Source organism: Brienomyrus brachyistius, chromosome 11 (genome assembly GCF_023856365.1).
Source record: "Brienomyrus brachyistius isolate T26 chromosome 11, BBRACH_0.4, whole genome shotgun sequence".
Lineage (NCBI taxonomy): Eukaryota > Metazoa > Chordata > Actinopteri > Osteoglossiformes > Mormyridae > Brienomyrus > Brienomyrus brachyistius.
Window position 1 is genome coordinate 3,011,239 of NC_064543.1, and position 20,029 is coordinate 3,031,267.

Consider the following 20,029-nt stretch of genomic DNA (forward strand, 5'->3'; position numbering starts at 1 on the left):
AATGCTGGTTCCAACAAAATGCATCTTGCTCTGAGATTGACCGAGCATAATTACACAGCAACAATGAGTAGATGTTATCGATTTACCACTGAAACACCACCTCATTAAAAAGCAGTTGGTTCCTGTGGTTTTAGCATCATGGTATAGAGGCAATGGAATTTTACCCTCTTTTCCAATGTGGTGCCTACTGTCGAATAATTCCGTATTCTGTCATGGCTGTGAATTAAACAGTGCTATCACATTCATTCCTCCAGCCATCCATCTTCCAATCGCTTACGCAATAAGAATGACCTTGCAATGAGTTTGGAGCAGTTGAACACCCAGGACGCGAGTCTATCTCACGGTCTTATAGATGTCAGTTTACCAAAGTCCATACATACTTAGTGTGGTTGAGATTCAAACCTCCAACCCTGGAGGTCTGAGGCAAACGTGTATCAGTGTATTCATCTTGATATTGTCAAAATTCAGGTGGCCTGAATCAGCACTACGGACAGCAACCACCTGTCAAATTTCAGCACCTTTGATTTGGACCAGTTGTTAAAAGTCAGGCCAATCCTAATCTTCCATGCCTGGGTCCCCCCCCCCTCCCCCCCCTCCCCCCCCAAGGCATTGTGCCAACTGTCTGCTTAATGCCTCCACCTGGCTGCAGTATTGGCACGCTGTGCATTGGGACCCGACCACTACCCCTCATCATGACCTCCATTTCCTGCCATCCCTAATTAAAAAGCTGCTTTTTGGGAGCAATACAGACGCTTCCTGGGTTACGATGGTTCATGTTACAATATTTCAACTTTACGATGGGAAAATGTTTTTCACTTTCGTTACATTATTCAATAAATTAAATGAGATATTCAACACTTTAATTTAAAATAGGAGTTGTGTTAATGATTTTGCCCAACTGTAGGCTAATGTAAGTGTTCTAAGCACGTTTAAGGTAGACAATAGGCTAGGTGTACTGGGGGTACTTAGGTTAAGTGTACGGTATTAAAATGCATTTTTATGCAGGTTTATTGGAACATAATCCCATCATAATCTAGGGAGAGACTGTATTGCAAACTTATGCTTGGCAAGGCCTATGTACCTCTATTCTTGCAGCTAGCTGCAGTATTAAATACTAATTCATTTTCCTTTCTCAAAATGGTTTAAAACACATCAAAATAAGTAAGATTTAAACTTTAAAATCTATTTGTTAATTTAGGATTTGTCTCTCCATTTCTGAAATCTAGAACCTCGAATATTATTGCTAAGCTATACTTACTGAAAATGTACAGCACATGTCAAGTTGCTCAGCCAAATCACATCTACTCAGTTACCTTCAGATGAGTTGAGGTAACATTTCAAAACTGATAAGCTAGTACTCATAAATAGTAGTTCTACATCCATGCCATACTTGTGTTTTCGTGTCATTTATCAAAAGCTACCTGCTACTTTATTTATTCTAGATTGTGTGTTATAAGGGTGGTCTAGTTAAACTAAAATATCCGTATTTGCATTCAGATTGTCATTTGAAATAATTTCTGCCCTTTAAATGACTATTTCACTACTTCAGTAACAATCGATTACAATTTACAGATACGTTTTGTTATTTGTTGCTCGGCAATGACTTACAAAAAGGTATTATTCTTACCTGAACAACAACAATAAAGGGAGAGCCAACCTGGGAAAAAATCACTTGAAAATCCCAATTGAAAGGGAAATTTACTTCTGATATATTTTTGAGATGAATGACTATGCTTCGAGTATGACTACACGCATTGTGTAGAGTTTGGCCACAAACCAAAGATATGGTGGCTAAGCCCTACTTAGCCCCACCCCCAAGAAAAAAAAATCAATCAGAATCACCCCATCCCCCAAACCCAAAAGCCTAACCATTCACATGCTGCCAACGGAAACCCTTCCCTTTGTGACAAGTGTTGGCTTTGTTGTAATGCAACTGTAAGAAATCCAGTCTTTGGGTTGGAAATGCCCCTGACATCACAGGTGTGGTGGCAGGAGAGGTAACATAGGTATAAACCACTATTCAGTATTTCACAGATTGGATCTGCCTTGAGGATGTTCCAGCGCAAAGACAAACAGCCCTCGGCCACAGACATTTTGGAGAGCATGAGGCCAATCAATTAAACAGCCCCACCGGGATTTAGCAGCACTAAATCATGGGAACGGGAACTGCCACAATCGTCAGCAAGATGGGAATTATTCATGGCTAGCCACCTCACCTGCAGTACACCCCCAGTTCCCCATGACTGGCCAATACAGGCTACAGCAATTCAATAAGGTCTGTGATTTAAGTTTGATTTTGGACATGCTGGACCGACCATAGAAGATTCATGATGGGGAGGAGCTGTATCTAAGCTGCCAAAAGGACGACCTTCACCAGCACAGGGAGGGAATCACTGGTTAGACGACACTGTGTGGACCTTTGCTCCGGCATGATGGTCCAGTAGGTAACAGTGATGTTGCTTCACTCCTACAAAGCTGGGGACTTGAATCCCACCTTTACTGTGTGTGGGTTTGCATAGATCGCTTATGGCAACCAAAGTGCGGTAAAACCTGAAACTTCCTTACTTTTGTGGACATTTTTCAGGTCCCCATTTGGATAACCTTGATTTTATAAAAATCTGTGAATGGAATCAAAAAAGTGAAAATGCCAAAAGTCTCGTAGTTTGTTTGGTTACTTATGGTTAAGGTTAGGGCTGGGTAGCGGTTCAGGGTGTCATGATTGGGATTAGGGTTTTTCCCTTAGAAGTGAATGGAAGGTCCCCATTTAGATAGGCATGCCAACGTGTGTGTGTGTGTCTATGGAACATATTCTCCCTGTCACATTAATTTCCTCTGGATAATCTGATTCCCTACTGTAGTCAAAAGACATGCACTTAAGATAATCGGTGTTTCTAAATTGTCCATAGTGTATGATTGCATGTATGTGTCCTGTGATGGGCTGGCATCCCATGCGATGAGTACCCCTGCCTTATACCCTATGCTGCCTGGGATAGGCCCACTGTAACCCTGACCGCGATAGATGCATTGATGGATAGAGACTTTGAAATATGCTACAATAAATACATATCAGAATCACATATGAGTGTGCCTCAAAACCCCACATACACGTTTAGTGATGACAGTATTAAATGATTCGGCATCTGTCCTGGGTGGGCTGGGTAATGCATGTTATGGTGAAAGATGTTTCAATAAGGTCTGGCTGTCTTCAAAGGCTATTTCTGTAAAAGATGGGACTGCACTGCTGATCCTATGCTCACAGTCATTCTTCACTGGCTCACCCAGGCTTACAGTAGATGTAAAAAGTCTTTCTGAATCACCATCTGCATTTCAGCCACGGATGGACGGAAGCAGTGTGGTGAGGGTTCGCAGCAATACAGAGTCCCACCCGTAGATAAGATATATTCCACCATTATGCTGTTTGTCTGTATATAATGGAATTAACAATATTCTCCATTTAGTTTAGTGTTTTCATAGGAAGTTAAAGAAGTAGAACTAACAGAGCAGTTACTTGAATGTATCATGTTGGTGGAATAATGCTAAAGTATCACTTGTTTTTTCTAACAACCAAAGAGATACATTTAAAGAGCTTTTTTCCAGGAATATATGCATTCAGTAGGAGTTTGAGCAGTGATAATTAGCACATTGTTCTGTGCCCAGTTGTTCTCCAGGCATGAAGTGTAATTATAGGAAATGGTTCCTTCAGAACAACATTCTGAATTCTTCATTTGCGGCTGGGTGGATGACTGATGTGGGAATGTGCAAATACTCCATTGCTGTCTGGGCCTTAGCAGTCCCAAACCCTCATTGTGCTGAAAGGGATTTACGGTTCTATGATGGATCGGGCAGCTTGAGCAGGTCCATGCACGTCTTTGCCATGCCTTGTGCTTTCCAAACATCATGTGGGACCACCTCATGCACTCATACTGTAGAGTACAGTAGCACTTTCAAGGCGAGAGAAAGAGGATTGTAATTCATATGCTGGTATTATGTTCATTGGGAAAGGCACTCTAAATCTGAAAATCTCAGGCAATCTGTTACAGGTACAAAGCTCCACCGTATGCTCTTTCGCCCTGTATTTAAATACATGTTCTTTCATAAAAAAACTTTACAAAACTTTTTTAACTCAAGATTCTTAAGAAGGGATGGGGTTATTATTATTATTATGATGTGCTTACATGTTTTTAAATATTTTGTAGTCCTTCTTGTATCTTTCTTATACATTCTGGCAAAGAAATTAAACATTTAAAGGAGAAGACTGACATCTACAGTTGAAACTATGAAACTACATGAAAAAAGCGGCAAGGCCTCAGTTTTCCACAATAATTTACGGAAAATTCCAGATCTCATCTCAGTACTCTTTAAAACGGCATAATTGCCGTCCTTATTCTGAAATACATGGATAAAATCAAGTATTGCAACGGGGGAGGTGTGAGGCACTAATATTTCAAAGGTGACAGGATACGCCAGACATGAAACAGTGATTAAATATATCTGGTGACAATATTTTGAGTAAGATTGGACAATATGTTTGGTTTATGGGAGAAACAATATATTTACTCTCACCTTCATTTTTCTTGTGTGGGTCATTGTGAGCTTACGACAAGACACAGGCTTCCACAATTCACATGAGCCACATATTTTTGGACCTGGAGGAAAGTCAAGAAAACAAGAACCTACAAGGTTTACACACACCCTGAGTTTGAACCAAAACATCATTAGGTATGGGACCACCATGCCACCAAAAATATTTATGCCATAAAAACACGGTATCAGTTCTTTGATGTACAAACATACTTGGTTAATAAACTGTCTATTCAATTCTGTTAAATGGCCAATAAAATGTCTTATTTTAAATAAGCAATTTGCTAAATTTATCATAAAACCATTTGGTTGTATTTTCACTTGTCCCATACTATCTCCAGGGAAATTCTAATGCAATAAAGAAAAAAAAAACTTTATGTCTCTTGTTTAGATCACAGAAAGTCGTTAGAATCAACTGTAAACTAATCCCAAACATGGATTTTTCGCACTGTCAGTTCGGGTTCGCAGCTACGTTGACTCATCTCTTGTCAGGAAACTAATTTCACTGCCCGCATCTCCCACTGTTTGCTGTACCGTTGGGCATTTTATGAATAAACTTTGATTTGACCCGGTAGAATACTGAAAATGCGTAATGCACTGTCGTGCATTTAGCAGCAGCAGCAGCGGTACAGTGCTTGCGTACTTGAATTATCTGAATTTCATACACACGGCGCTGCAGTTAGGTTCACTTCAGTGTACTGCGCTCCTACACGCCGTATCCACCGGTAGTTATTCTCGGCGTGTCCGGACACTCTCCGCCTCTCTCCCCGTGACAGCGCATAGTGCGCCCGTGTTCCGCAGGGCCGATCAGCGACGCCATCTTTAAACCCCGACTAGCGCCGCCGTTCAGTGCCGGATCGGTGCTGTACACGCTTCCCGTGGCCGCCTTTTACATTTTAAAAGGAGCACCGTGCGGTGTACAAACAAATATATACACAGCCTATTTTTATTCTGAAGGAAAAATACAACGCGGGCAAGTGGCGCGGTTATTATATCAAGCAGGAGCAACAATAACAAAAGGCGGCCGATCAGGCGTTATTGGTACGTTAACAGGATCGCCATCTGGCTAACCACGCTAGGGGGTGGCGGACAGCCGTTGGTTTCGAAAGGCGTCCTTCTCCTCTCTTCGCCGTCGCAGGCGCGGCTCGGATCGGGTCAGACCCGACTGCGTGGCCGTGGTGTCCAGGTCCCGGTTTCTCCCCCTCCCCCCTGGCGACCCGGCCGGAGATGAGCGGAAGATGTCGGTGTCGGGGCTGAAGGCCGAGCTGAAGTTTCTGGAGTCGATCTTCGACCCGAACCACGAACGATTTCGCATAATCGACTGGAAGCCAGATGAGCTCAGCTGTCAGTTTAACGTGACTGGGGAAAAGCTCCTGATCATCCACTGCAACATCACGGTGAGGACTGGAAAGGGGCCCCGGGATGGGCCCGTTTGGCTCCGTACGCCGCGCTTCAGCGCCACGGCGCATCCGCTGCCTCTACTCGGCGCCAGAAACCCTGCCTATATATAATTATTCAACACGGAGTAACTTATACAACTCATTCACGCAATTCGTTGCCTCTGTTTCCCTTTTTATTTTTATTTATATCTATATTAATGTTTTGTTATTATCGCGCTTGAAACCGGAAGTGTAACTAACTAGCTATCGTTACGTCAGATGTTTGTCTTTTTGCTTTGCTAATAGCTAACAGCTAACAACATGCATCTGGTCGTGCTGAGTCGCCCATTACCGACTCGTAGACCTAAGTTACATAATGTTTTTATTGTCATACTTTGCTGTCCAGGTAACTGGGGGAAACGGCAACGTCAGTCCCTAAACGAGTAACGAATTATGTGCCGATCTCGCTTCCAGTTGTGTACTAGATACTCGAGATGGTTAGTCAGATATATTGAAATTCCTCTTTGGCCGTTTATGGCCTGGAATTATAGCTGTTTATTCGCCAATCAGTAAAGATTAAGAGACTGAGTGGATGTAAATTTAGAAAGAATCTTTGTGTCTTGAATCGTTAATGACGGGGAGATATTCAGCCATTTACGAAAGTTGCTATAGTGACATGTTATGACAGGACTTGGGTTTGAATCTCCACCCCCCCGGACTTGGCATGGAAATCCAAAACACCTTGAGACCTAAGTGGTTACACAAGTATAAATATACCATTTAGGGCTTGTTTTGAGAATCAACCCCCTTCATACATATTTAACAATGCTTACAAACGCTTGTTTTCTGTATCAAAAAGCAGTTGACAAAAACACCAGACTGATATACTGTGACTGTGGTACTTGGTGTATTTCTCTGCACCAGGTCATACTGTTTTCCATTGTGTTGTCCAAGCATTTCACAATATTACTAGTTGCATAATCAGTTGTGAATTTGTATTTTAAGCTGTTTTATGGAAGGTTTGTGGAGTTATAGCGATCATTTTCACTGGCATTACCATTATTTTTAAAGTAATTTTAAAAATGCATTGCAGTGAAGCTAATGGTCTCTTGGGTGTCTATGTGTTGTGCGCTTAAATTACATGAATATTCTACAGATTAAGTGAATTTCATGGAATAAATATAAAATACTGAATATTCAGAATAAATATATAAGTTTAGAAGTCACTTTAAATATAAAAATACATTTGTTTTTGCAGATAGGAGCCTTGGTTTTGCACACAAACTTGACATCTTTTAGTGGTTGTACCAGCAGCAAGGATATTGCAAACCAGTCATTAGTTCATTCCACACCCAGTTAGCTCCTGTTCTTTACTAAGATACTGTTTAATAATACTGTCCACTTTTTTAAGCTACTTACCCACTTAATGTGTGCTATGGTGTAATGGGACATGTGTTTTACTTAACTTTCTGTATGACTTAGTATGCTGCATTTTATGTGCTAATTCCAAAAAGTTTCTTGTGTCTTAGGAATCCTACCCTTCAACACCCCCAATATGGTTTGTGGACTCTGATGACCCCAGCTTGGCCCAGGTTCTGGAACGTCTGGACGATGTGCGGAAGGGCAACACATTGGTAAGGATTGGTGTCTCAACTGGATTCCACTGCAGATTCACCAGCTCCTAGGCCTCAAAGTATTTAAAGGCTTCTTGAAGAAGATTACGTGCGTGTATTTTGTGATCACCTTTTTGTTCTAAGTATGACAGTATGCATACCATGGTTCTCACACAGCTGCTTTCATTTCCTATACGATAACCTTTTGTGCATATAAATGTCTGTGTCTATAATGAGAGAGAAGCTGTGTACTTAGCTGAAATACACACAAACACAGTCTTACGACTTGCATTCACATTTGCGACCGGTAACACCAGTCTTAATTACTGAGATGTTTTCCTTACCGTCATTTCTTTCATTTTAGTTTGTCGATTTACAGCATGTATTTTATTTAATTTTTTTTTGTATGTGTGGTGTCTTTCAGTCTATGAATGTCACATTTTAAATAATAGTTGTTAATTTGGTTCGTTTGTGGTGTTGATGGTTTAATTTTTCTGGTAAATGTTCTATAATTTTTAATTGTCAGAAGTTTTTTGGGTTGGGATTGTTGGGATGCCAGGTAGGTGACTGGCTCCCAGACAAACATGCTAGGGTGAAGAACACATGAATCATGAATCAGATCACAGCCTGCTAAGGATCACTTTAGTTAAAGATCACTATAGTGTGCCTTTAGTTTATTGACCTCTTGGCACTAGAACAACCCTTTTGGGGTTGCCATGACCTTTTGCTTTTTTGAGTTGTTGTGTAGTTTTGTGGGTTTGGGACCTGTGCTCATGTCAGGAAGGTGCTGGGTTCAAATCTCTTGGCCAGCAAAATAATCATGTCACAGTTGAGCCCTTGAGCAAGGCCTTTAAATCCAGCCGCTCCAGGGCTACTTGATGCTAGCTTACCCCACTTTTTGACCGCAAGTTTACCTCAGTTGTGCATTGCTTTAGAAGCATCTGCTAAATAAATGTAAATATGTCCTACTGTAGTTCATAATGAAACAGTCAATGGACAGTGTAAGTCAAAATCCAGAAAGGTCCAGATAAATTAGTCCAGTCTGTAGTCATACACAAGTCCTGCATAATATAAAAGACTTGTTAGTGAAGTGAGAAGGGAAATATTGTATTATGCTGAAGAACTTTATGACAGAAAATCATTCTTTGTAGAACAGTCTTGCTGCTGTTTGTGAATTCAGAATTGTGGAGTTCAGCTTTACTTCTTTTAAGTAACTTATAGGCTGGTATGTTGTGTTTTTGGCCTTTGTCAGTTTCTGCTGTTGGAGTCTGTGAAATTGAGACAGTCATGTCAAACCAATGGTCCCTGTTTTCATTAAAAAAAAATTTTTGATCATGTAAACTTATCTGTTAAGAATTTTTATCACCTTAAAAACAAGTGATATTGCCTTTGTCTGAACTTAAAAAAAAATCACTCATCATACTGTTTCCTTTGCACGTGTTCTCATGTTAGGTTTGATATTAAAAACTACTATACACAAAGTAGGATGCTTGAGGTCTCAAATGACTCATTTTGGATTTCTTGGTTGTGTTCTATATTTAAGAGGAATGTTGTGGTCTAGGCAGCACAGAAGGTAACATGATCAATAGCTGAATAAAAGCCTCCCTTTTTATTTTTCCTGTTTTATGTAACAAGGCCTTTGTTTACCACCTACCCACTCGTTGCTGAAGGGCCCTGAAGGGGTTCATATCCCCCCACTGCCCTGAAGAGGTCTTTTAGCGTCGCTGATTTATATCTCTGCCTCCAGCTACTGCAGCAGCTGAAACGTCTCATCTGCGATCTGTGCCGGCTGTACAACCTGCCCCAGCACCCCGATGTGGAGATGCTGGACCAACCCTTACCTGCGGGGCCGGTAAGCGGATGCCAGATAACGATGTCAGGATCGTGACACTCCTGTCAAGCTGTCACCTTAAGTTTCATTAGTATAAGCATGTTCGATGGTGAAGCACAACATGAGAAAGTTAGATTTGCTTGGGTGAAGGTGTGGCACTTGTGAACTCTCTATTAGCCACTTTCAGTTGAATTTGTGGGTAGTCAGAACTAAAAATAATAATAAGTATTGTTGTCGTTATACAGTAATAAAGCATATAGGGTACTGTACTGTACCTCAAGACAATGAACTGCTGCAGTCGCACAGCGTTTTCATTGGCATGTTTTCATTATTATGAATCATTGTATTTAACCTGAATTTTTAATATATTAGGCTTTATGGCAGTCTGTTCATAAGTATGAGTTGTCCATAAGTTAACCCATGGACTGCCTGTATAACTTTTCTGCATATTTTGCGTATAAATCCGAAGCTTCAATGTGAACAGTTCCAGCTCTAGAGGCGTCTTGCTCTCTGGGCAGGAAATAAAAGCTAATGTACACTTGTTGGAAAACAAGTTGATGGGTATTTTTGGTAGTTGAGCAAACTGATCATTATACTTGGTAGATCCTGTTTATTTTTACTCATTTTTATATTCCTATAACATTTGAATTGGTTTTGTAACCAGTATTTAATTTTATTTTTTTGTATGTTGCATTGCCCTTTCTAGCCTGTAACTACAGATGAAGTTACATCAGAGGAGGAGGATGAAGATGAAATGGTAGAGGTCTGTATCTTTTAACATCGTATTAAGGTCACCTCTTGTCTTCTTGGTGTTCTTGCATACCTATCGGTGCATGTTTGGTCTGGTAGCAGGATATTGAAGACCTGGACCACTACGAGATGAAAGAGGAGGAACCTGTAGAGGGGAAGAAGTCTGAGGATGATGGGATTGAGAAGGAGAACTTGGCGATCTTGGAGAAAATCCGCAAGAACCAGCGACAGGACCACTTGAAAGTAAGTGCCCATTCGGTAAGATGACTTTTCCTACATTCGGGGGAACTGGGTGCTTTTCTGTGAACATGTTTGCTGAATGGTCCTTACTGTATAACTATGGATAGTTATGGTTAAATCCCGTTTGATTTTGACACTTATGAATTTCTACCATAACGTCTTGGATGTTATAATGTGATGTCATTTGCTTTGGAGAAAGTGTCTTGGTTGGAGGTAAAATCAAGTGTAATGAAAAATGCTGTTGCTTTGATGCCTTGAGTGTACATAACTGTCCTGTTCAAGTGTAAGCCGCTAGCCAACATACTGGTTGAAGGTGTGAAGGTTTCGATTCAGGTTCCAGGAGGGAACAGCTGGGGCACCCTTTACAATAATGTCCTTAAGTTGCATTGTTGCAGTTAAAACAATCTATGTAAAGGAGTAAAATGTGTGATTTCGTGTGGAGAACGACATCAGCTATGTGGTTCAATGTAAAGTTCAAAAATAAATCACAGAATTGTCTGTGATCCTGTAATGAATGGATATATACCTGTGTGAATGTTTTCATCAGATTACAGAACACGAATGTGATTGTTGAACCTTTTTCACTTTTTTTTTTAAAGGGACTTTTCTCCTTTTCATTCTGCTGGTATGACATGTTTTTTTTAGCAGCCACTTTTATCCAAACTGACATTCAGTTGAGAAAACGGGTTTGGAAAGTCCCCGGAGCAATTGGGGTCAAGGGCCCGGCTCAAGGGCCCTCTGACAAGAGCATGATGCGTGTGAAGAGTGGTTGCATAGAATGGATGGGAAAAATGAAGCTCCGAAAACCACAGTGGTTGGGGGGGATTCCGCTTCCACTTTCTGACCGGTTAAACCCACTTTCTGCTATCATTTTCCAGTTGGTTAAATAAGGGAGTGCACCTGCGCTTTAACACCTTATTGTTACAGGAATCTATCGCTGGGCTGGTTATACAATTCAGTGTTATAGAAGCTGTGTAGGTGGCAATACATCCCTCTCTTGTGGGGGTGATTTGGCCTGCATGGGCTGTTCTTGCAGAGCGGAGAAGCGTTTTGTCAGTTCTTGGTCCCCAAAATTAGTCTTGTTAGCCCGTTGACCACAGGTGTTCTCCTTAACACTCCCTTCTCCTGCAGGTTTCACCAAAAAAGGGAACATCAGCGCTGTTTGAGGAAATCGGTGTACTACTGTGGATTCCCTTGAGTAAGGGATTCATTGAAATTGACATGTTTTGAGAATAGCTTCAATGTTGCTGATCCCGGTGGTTACATTCAGAGAGCCAGCTATCACTGGCTTAAAACGGGCTGCTTAGGTTTTGCGTGCTGACGTTTCGGTGCCTGCTGTCTTCCAGGGGGCAGTCTCTGGGTCAGTGCAGGCCTCTGACCGCCTCATGAAGGAACTCAGGGAAATCTATAGGTCACAGAGTTACAAGACAGGTGAGCACAGAACACGTCTGGCTTTGTGTTGACAGGGCTCGTGTTTCATGAGATTGAATGCATTTCCTTTGGTGTTGAAAGCATTATGAATAATTTAAAGGTGAAGCCAAAGTAGTGAATCCTTTGTGGTATTGAAGGATATTTTCTTTAACAGGCATCTATTCAGTGGAGCTTGTCAACGACAGCCTTTATGAGTGGCATGTGAAACTGCGGACGTAAGTGCCAGTCGGCATCACGATTAACTGCGTGGGGTTAGGGGTTCAAAGGGTGGCTGAATTTGAAGACTGAATTGATAGAAATACACAGACCTGTATACTGATAATTTGCTGTTTATGTATGAGAAGACGTAGTTTAGTGGTTAAGACAGTCTGTAATCCTTCCTGTTCTGTAACAGGGTCGACCCAGATAGTCCATTACATAGTGACTTGCAGGTTTTAAAGGAAAAAGAAGGCGTGGATTACATTCTGCTGAATTTCTCATATAAAGTGAGTCTCTGCTTATTTTTCCCGCTCAGTATTAAAATAGTATTTCCCAGTATTTCATGTTAAGTGAAGAGTATCTGTATAATTTATGCATTTGTTTGCAATTTTCAGGATAATTTCCCCTTTGATCCCCCTTTTGTAAGGGTGGTATCTCCTGTTCTGTCTGGAGGGTAAGTGTTGCATATTTTTAGCAGATAATTTTCTTATTATTTACCCTACATTTCTCTGATTTGTAACTCGGCAACCAGGGCCACACATCTCACCGGTGTGTCACAGGCGACCGGTCGGGAAACTCTTCTAGACCAAGGTGACCCTCTAGAAGCTTGTGTATATTGACGTCGAAACAGTTCCTGAAGAAGAAACCACTGACAGTGACTGTCATAGTCGGGGCTCAGTTATGGGGTTTCTGGGTGAAAGGGGGGTACTTGCCTACTAGATTACTATACGGGTGTGTAGTAGCAAATATTCTTAAGAATGGGGAAGATGATCGTATTGGTGAAAAGCAGTTGATGTGCGTCTGAAACAGACACAAAGCAGGGGGACAAAGTCTCTGCAGAAACTGCCTGGTCTTGGTCGGTCTCCTACAAGGATGTCCAACAAAAAGAAGAAAATGATGTTGAACAAGGAAAACTCTAAACCCCCAGAGAACCAAAACACAAGTCTCAACTTGGAAAAACAAAAAATAAAATAAAGACAGGCTTTTTCAAAAGATCAAAACAACCGGAATCCTCTGTAATTGAGTCTAATTGGAGAACTTATGCAAATTCTGAAACTGCTGTTTCCCCTCGGCCATTACTGTGACCAAAAATAAAACACTTTTTTTTTTTCTTTTCCAGAATAAAATTGGAAAAGGCATATAGTTTGTGTGTTGGGTAGGCCTAAGGAGGGAAATTCATGCACTGCCATCGCAGGGAGAAATTTGGGATTAAACGGATTAATAGTCACTAGATGGAATAGGAATGTTTCTCACTGTGTGTATGAAAATAACTACAGAAGTTGTTTTGGTGATGCGACAGGCTTCAGTCCATTTTCAGTATGGTAAAACCTATATATCACACTGTTTTTAAAATATTCACACGGTATATCTTTACAGTTATGTTCTTGGCGGAGGTGCCTTGTGTATGGAGCTTCTCACAAAGCAGGTAGGTCCTTTGCTCCCCAGTTTCCTCTCAGTTGTATATGCATACTGTGCTTGTTATAACATGTTTTTCATTTTTTATTTATAGGGCTGGAGTAGTGCCTATTCTATAGAATCTGTGATTATGCAGATCAACGCCACCTTAGTCAAAGGAAAAGCCAGAGTGCAGTTTGGCGCCAATAAGGTAAAGAAGATTTGAGTACTAGGGTAGTTCCAAAGCGCTGCAAACTGCAAGGTTGTCAGAAAGAGGTTCTGACAACCTTCTGGTTACACCTGCATTTCCTTAACGTATTGCTACCTAATGCTCATTATTATACGCCTTTCTTGTCAACCCTGAGAGATGTCAGCAGTCTGTTACAATGTGGCAGCACACAGAATGTGTATGCAGATAAATATGTTCTTCAGATGGAAGCACCTAAATGGACATTTGGAATTATGGGAAAGGTTACTGGGAACGCTTTGGGGTTCTATTGCCCAGTACTAGGGGGTTTTGAGCTAGTATTTGACACAGAAAACAGATGCATGTGACATGGGGATTGGTGAAGTGGAACAGTTTTGCTTAGGACTGCGACAACTAATCAATAGCATTGATAGTGGTAATAGTTGACGACAGATTTTGTCATCGATTTGTTGCGTTTCTGCGTTTTGCTGTGTAAATTATGTATAATGGCATTGCCACCTAATTTTGGCATGTCGTCCCTGTGCGCATGATCGTGCATGCATTTTCTGCATGCAGCATTTGTCTTTCGTGGTCATGTGTACAGCAAAGTTATTCTATCAGACCAGTAGAGGGCAGATGCATTGCAACAAACAATTTCAGGTTCTGGTTCAGTTGTGTCTTGGTCTAGAGTTGTCCAGTTGGTGACCACTGGCTTAGATCATACATCTTAGCTGTTTTAATGCATAGCTAATCAGTAACTGAAACTCTTGACCCTGCCGGTGTGATGAATGTATTCGGTTGTAACTACTTGGTTTGCTGATTGGAGAAGGCTGCATGTGTTTACAAGCAGGTGTACAATATAAACTGACCTTGATTGTCAGTTCGACTGTATACAATTCAAATCCGGACACAATTCTTTGGAAAATAATTTTGTATGTGGTAAAGAGAGTGTTTGCATCAGATTTTGCAAAATGTAATATAGTAAAATGGCGTTTTTTTCGTGTAATTGTTTTGACACAACCGTTTGATCACACGTGATTGAGAATGGCTAGCTAAATTTAAAATATTCTTTTTTTAACTAAAGGTTTTACTTTTAGCTAATTTCTATAATATATTAAACTATCAATATATTGAGTTATTACATTATTATAGATATTGTAATATTTGTAATTTTGTAATATCTTGTATTATCTAGTATTAGTATTTCTAGCCTTTTTTCTGTCCTGGAGCAATTGTCATTTCCTTAGGGATTAATAAAGTATTTTGATTGATTGATTGATTTTAAATTTACAGTTTGAGCTAAATAGCTATGTATAACTTTAACTGGCTCTTCGTTTCCCCTGCAGAACCAGTATAATCTTGCTAGAGCACAGCAGTCATACAAGTCCCTAGTACAGATTCACGAAAAGAACGGTAGGTTTTTGTCTATGACCGTCATAGGTTAGAGTTAAGGTTAATGCTACAAGACTGAATTCAGATAGCATAGCAAAGACTCTGAAATGCCTTTAGATCTCTCCAATTTGCGTTATAGCCTCTTCTGTTTTGTACAGTCCCTACTGAAGATACCTACCCATTGATATTTGAGGTCTGGATATTCTCCCCTGTAAAGCTGTGCTTGATTGTGTCTCTTGCAGGCTGGTACACACCCCCTAAAGAAGATGGATAGGAGAAGACCCACTATCTGTGCACTGGGACCAACTGTCTTGGGGTCGCTTTTTTTTAATGTTTTAATTTTTGGATTATATATTTCCACCTCCCCCCGCCCCCAGTCTGGAATTATTTTTATCAGGAGTGTGACCCTCACATGGGTGTGACCCATTCAGTGAAATACGTAGACCAACGGGTAAAAAAACATCGCTGACCTCTCTGAAGGCACATCTTCCCGCCGCCCTGTGTTCCTTTCACGTCGCCGTGGCACTACGACTCCTCCAGCCATTCTTTCTCACACAGATCAACAGAAACTTAAGGAGGAAGAGTGCTGGGGTTGAAAGGATTGTCAAGGGTCAAGTGTCACTGAAAACGGTCCCTTGGGATGGGTGGGGGGGAGGGTGGGGTCGCGTCCTTACTTTTTCTTGCCAGATTGCATGCAGCACAGTGCCGTTTTCTGTGTTGAAACGGAGGGAACAGTTTGTGGCAATCTAGGGCAACTCCAGTGATATGAGCAGCAGGTCACATATCGAGGCATCCTTTGACCTCTTGGTTCAGCCATCATGTCCATTCTCTGGTGGCCCAGCCTTTCTGGACAGCTCTGGGGAGTGTCTGCCTAGTGATAGTCAGCCATGACTTTTTGAGCATGATGTGCAGCCTCTCTCCAGTACTGAGACAGCCATTGGCCATAGCTGGCATCTCAGTGCAAATCTCGGTGGCAGCGGGATCCTGGCCATATACTCTTCATTTAACAAATGTGTGCCACTGTTTCTGTCCCATCTCTCGTTCCTTTTTTCATATGCCAAGAACTATGAAGAAACAATGTACTGCAGAAGCTTACGGCTGGATCGTGAGGCGAGCAGAGATGTATCGCTAAAGGACGGATGTCCAGTACGCAGCAAGAACATCCCCCAGCCTCTGCCAGCAGGCCGGATGCCACATAGTTAACCCCAATCTGAAAATGGTGACGGTGTTGACTGAGGATAGGGCTTGGCCTTTTTAATTTGACTGTATATGTGTTTGAAACCTATGTCTGCTTATGTACACTCTGGAATAGGAGGTGTGGCGAACTGTTATTTTACATGTAGAGTAATGTGGGGGGGGCGGGGGGAAACAGTGAACACCTGTACTGGAGTAGTAAGGAAAAACTTACTCCTTACTCATTTTTGTTAAGGATTGCATTTAGTTGCTGAACTGTGTTATTAGAGTGGCTTTGCTTCTATATCAGTAAAATACAAGAGTAATAACTTTCATGTTCTATCAACTTGAATCGATCGAGTGCTGTTGCAATCTTTAAAAAGAGTAAACAAAATTTGCCATAATCTGGGCTGTTACATCCCAATATGGCATGAAACTTACCATGGGTGTATCTATGCAGAGACAGGTCATCTATACAGGTTTGCCAGTGAGCAGCTTTTATGCACGTAATGTTGAACAGAACCTGCCACAACATAGACCCAGTTTATCCAGCTGCAAGTCCCAACTGCACACTACCACATGGATCATCCTCCTCCACCTGGTTGGCTTCTTTCACCACTGTCTCCACATGTCTGGAAGGTTCTGGAAACGGCCTCCGTGACTTGCATAGTGTTTGTGCAACCCCCTGCATGAGATTAAGATCCAGATTCGGGTAAAATTCCTTCTCGCAGTGAGGGCAGAAGGTTTCCTCATGCCTTATAACGGACAAAGGAAACTCCGACCTCTGACACTCCATGTGATCTCACTAACGTTCTCGGCTTCCTGCTGACTGCAGAAGAAGCTGAATTTCTCGCTCAACTTTGAAGACGTGAGGTGCTGCTGAAGAGTTTTAAGTTGGCGTGGATGTGCGCATTTTGATATGGTGGTGACTGTCATTGTGCGTCAATTTAACCAATGTTCTCTGTGAGTGTGTGTGTGTGAGAGAGAAAGAGACAGACAACTTACGCCTGTGTTATTTTGATTTTATGTTGGCCCAGATATTAACATTTTTACAGCACTAGAACAGTACATCTTTCGTGTTTCTTTTGTGTGTGTGTGTGTGTGTGTGTGTATGCTGCCATATTGTCAGTCTAACTTCTAAACCAAATCCAGACACTTTGGTAGCGCTGGTTGCAGTGGGGAGTTCCATTGTAAAAGCCACCACCGTCTTCATCTCCAAAACAGTCGTTTGTGTGACTGCTTCAACTTTTGTCTGTTTCTAAAGCGAACTGCGTTGAAGCTTTCCTTTACCCACTTATACTGACAGGAGAGCTTCTCCATGATGGTTGAAGTTCTGTGTTCTTTATTTGTTTTAATTGCTTTTACCTTTTCATTTAAAGTAAGGCCACAGCACCAGGTGACAGTACAGCCAATGCTTGCCATGTCAATAAAAACCGTGAGCTCTGTTACCAGACCTGTGTTTGGAAACACCTAATGCTCTGGACACGTGGTTCTGACCTGTCTGTACTCAGGAATACAAACTAGACTTTACGAGGGAAGGCTGCAGAGATGTTTTCATGTCAGTTTACACTATGCTGTTATGCAGCCGTACAGGTGTGAGCGCTGATAAGTCAGGCAACGTTTGAGTTTGACCGTTTCGAAGATAGTTTGTATTAAAGTTTATGACACAGTTGCAATCAGGTGTAGTGATGGTTCTGTAGGACAAGAAGCTTGACTGTGTTTCATTCACAGAAAGCTGGTGGCGTGGGGCATGAGGGTAGCAGATTCCATGTACGTTACTTGGAATGAGAAGTTTCCGGAGAGCCTTGCCTTAGAAAGCATGTTTGGCTGTCGTGGCTGAAATTTAGGAAACAGTATTTGTAGGGAGGTACAGAAGCATTGGCTCTAATGAACAGACTAATTGTCTGTTGGTACACAGCCTTTCTGAAATTTTTTCATTCATTTATGGTCCTTATTGACTATACTGACATGGGGCAGACATCAGCTTATAACTCATCTGTCTGGTGTTACATTGAAGAGTAATTTCCACTACTGTCGTTTGAGTTTCTGTTCAGCTTGTAATCCCTTTGGCTTTCGCTGTACTTCTTCACCGTGTTAAAAAGACTAGAATTGTCAGTGTTCAGCTTCTGGAAGGCTGTGAGTTGAGTTGTACACAACAGTTTATCCCATCATTTGTTGTTTTTTGTTTTTTTTTTCCCGAAAAAAAAAAAAATTCTAAATCTTGACAAACGGTGGACGACCATTGGCTCCGTCTGTTGTTGGGCAGGTTATCAAATTATGCACTGTTGGCATGCTTTCATTTATTTCTTTTCCATTGCAATTGCATAATTTTGACCATGTACAGTAATTTGTAAACTTGCATCAAGTTTATGAATAAATAATTTAAAAAAACACTTGTTTTTACAAAACATGTTTTCACTTAAGGAGTGGGTTTTTGCAACGGCCATGGCTGTTGGTTAAATTAATATTGAGTATGAGATGTCAGTGTTCATATTGTTCATTTTCTTTTGCTGCAAGTGTTTATATACCATTATTCTGGCTGAGTGGGCGAAAGTTTCCCTTTCATTGGAACATGTAGTGAAAATCATGCTCAGATAAAGGGCTTTGGTTCCTCTCTTGCATTTTTCTGGTCCTCTCATCTAGAAATTCAACCCACCAACGCATCACAATTCCAAGTACCACTTTCTGTAATTACCAAATAAAAACCATGAGGTAGGTGCACGTGTTTAGTTTTCTTGAACTTTTGAATATTTTACGCGCTCTGCCAAGTCCATAAGAATTTCCGATACCTGATCTGGTCTGCTTCACTCACCAGGACATATGTAGTGGTACATGTAATGTAGTCCTGGCTCTCCCAACTCATGGTTTATGGAATGTCCTGCACTGCTAAATTCACGTTAGATAGATCGAAGATTCACTTTGATTCTCCAGACACCCTTTTCCCACTAATCACTGTTATGTAAAAATGACGACCTGTTTCGAAATAACCTTGGTGTTGCCTATTAAAGTAAAGTGTTAATTATTTTAATGAATGATTACTCAGTATCTCCTGAACAGAAATTTACTTATAAATCCAATTATAATGAATGTGAAATACTGACTTTTCTGTTTTGTTGACATTTCAGGAATGATAAGGACATTTCATTAGTTTGACTATATAAATGAAAGGAAATTGAAGTTCTTATATAAAGCAATGGGCTAATCACATGAGTTCAGGTGGAATGAAGTGTGCATACTGGTTTACTAAGACCGGCATTGAGAAATAGGTCTGCTGTAGACAAAAAACACATCTTAGTTTTGTGCTTAAATATTTTTAATTAGTTAAACCTAAGAACAAATCAAGTTATCACAGTTTTGCATGAAATTAGAAGAGATCAGTTTGTTCTATTTAAACTTGGATCAAGGCAACCTTTTGATGGCATTATGAACTAATGAGTTATAATTACATGCAGCTGCTGCAGAATGTGACTGGATTAGGAAGAACATAGTCATTGAAAAATGTATTATATGCAATAAGATTAATATACATACATTGTTGCATATTCTGTATTGGTAGCTTGCCACTAGAGGGAGTTCACACACTTTGTTACTCCATATTTGTTTGTTTGTATGTTTGTTTGCACGATTGTTTAATTGTTTCTTTGTTTATTTATTGGTCAACTGAAACTTCTAAATTCGATCAGATTTACCCACCCCACTGTCGAAGTACCCACCCCACTGACGACTTTTAATGGGGTTAAATGCTGCTAGATTCTGTTCATAAAAACCCAGTGAATTTTACCTCTGAATAATGAAGATGTGGATATTCTGAGTTTTTAATAACCTTATATAACAGCTGTCTTTTCTTACACATAATAGA

General features: G+C 40.9%; 1 protein-coding gene across 4 annotated transcripts; it reads left to right on the forward strand.

Annotated features, from left to right (window-relative positions):
- The first annotated feature begins 5,171 nt into the window (after positions 1–5,171).
- LOC125704092 (ubiquitin-conjugating enzyme E2 Q2-like) lies at positions 5,172–18,563 on the forward strand. 4 transcript variants are annotated; one of them, XM_048969413.1, is made up of 13 exons: positions 5,172–5,978; positions 7,490–7,594; positions 9,321–9,425; positions 10,111–10,167; positions 10,254–10,412; positions 11,741–11,825; positions 11,980–12,040; positions 12,220–12,310; positions 12,419–12,477; positions 13,401–13,449; positions 13,534–13,629; positions 14,952–15,018; positions 15,240–18,563. In XM_048969413.1, the coding sequence occupies exons 1-13, from the start codon at positions 5,820–5,822 to the stop codon at positions 15,269–15,271; spliced, it is 1,125 nt and encodes a 374-aa protein (XP_048825370.1). In that variant the 5' UTR covers positions 5,172–5,819; the 3' UTR covers positions 15,272–18,563. The 4 variants fall into 4 exon arrangements, with proteins under 4 accessions (XP_048825370.1, XP_048825371.1, XP_048825372.1 ...); XM_048969414.1 differs by having other exon boundaries at positions 10,257–10,412; XM_048969415.1 differs by having other exon boundaries at positions 5,173–5,978; positions 10,254–10,397.
- Positions 18,564–20,029: the final 1,466 nt, after the last annotated feature.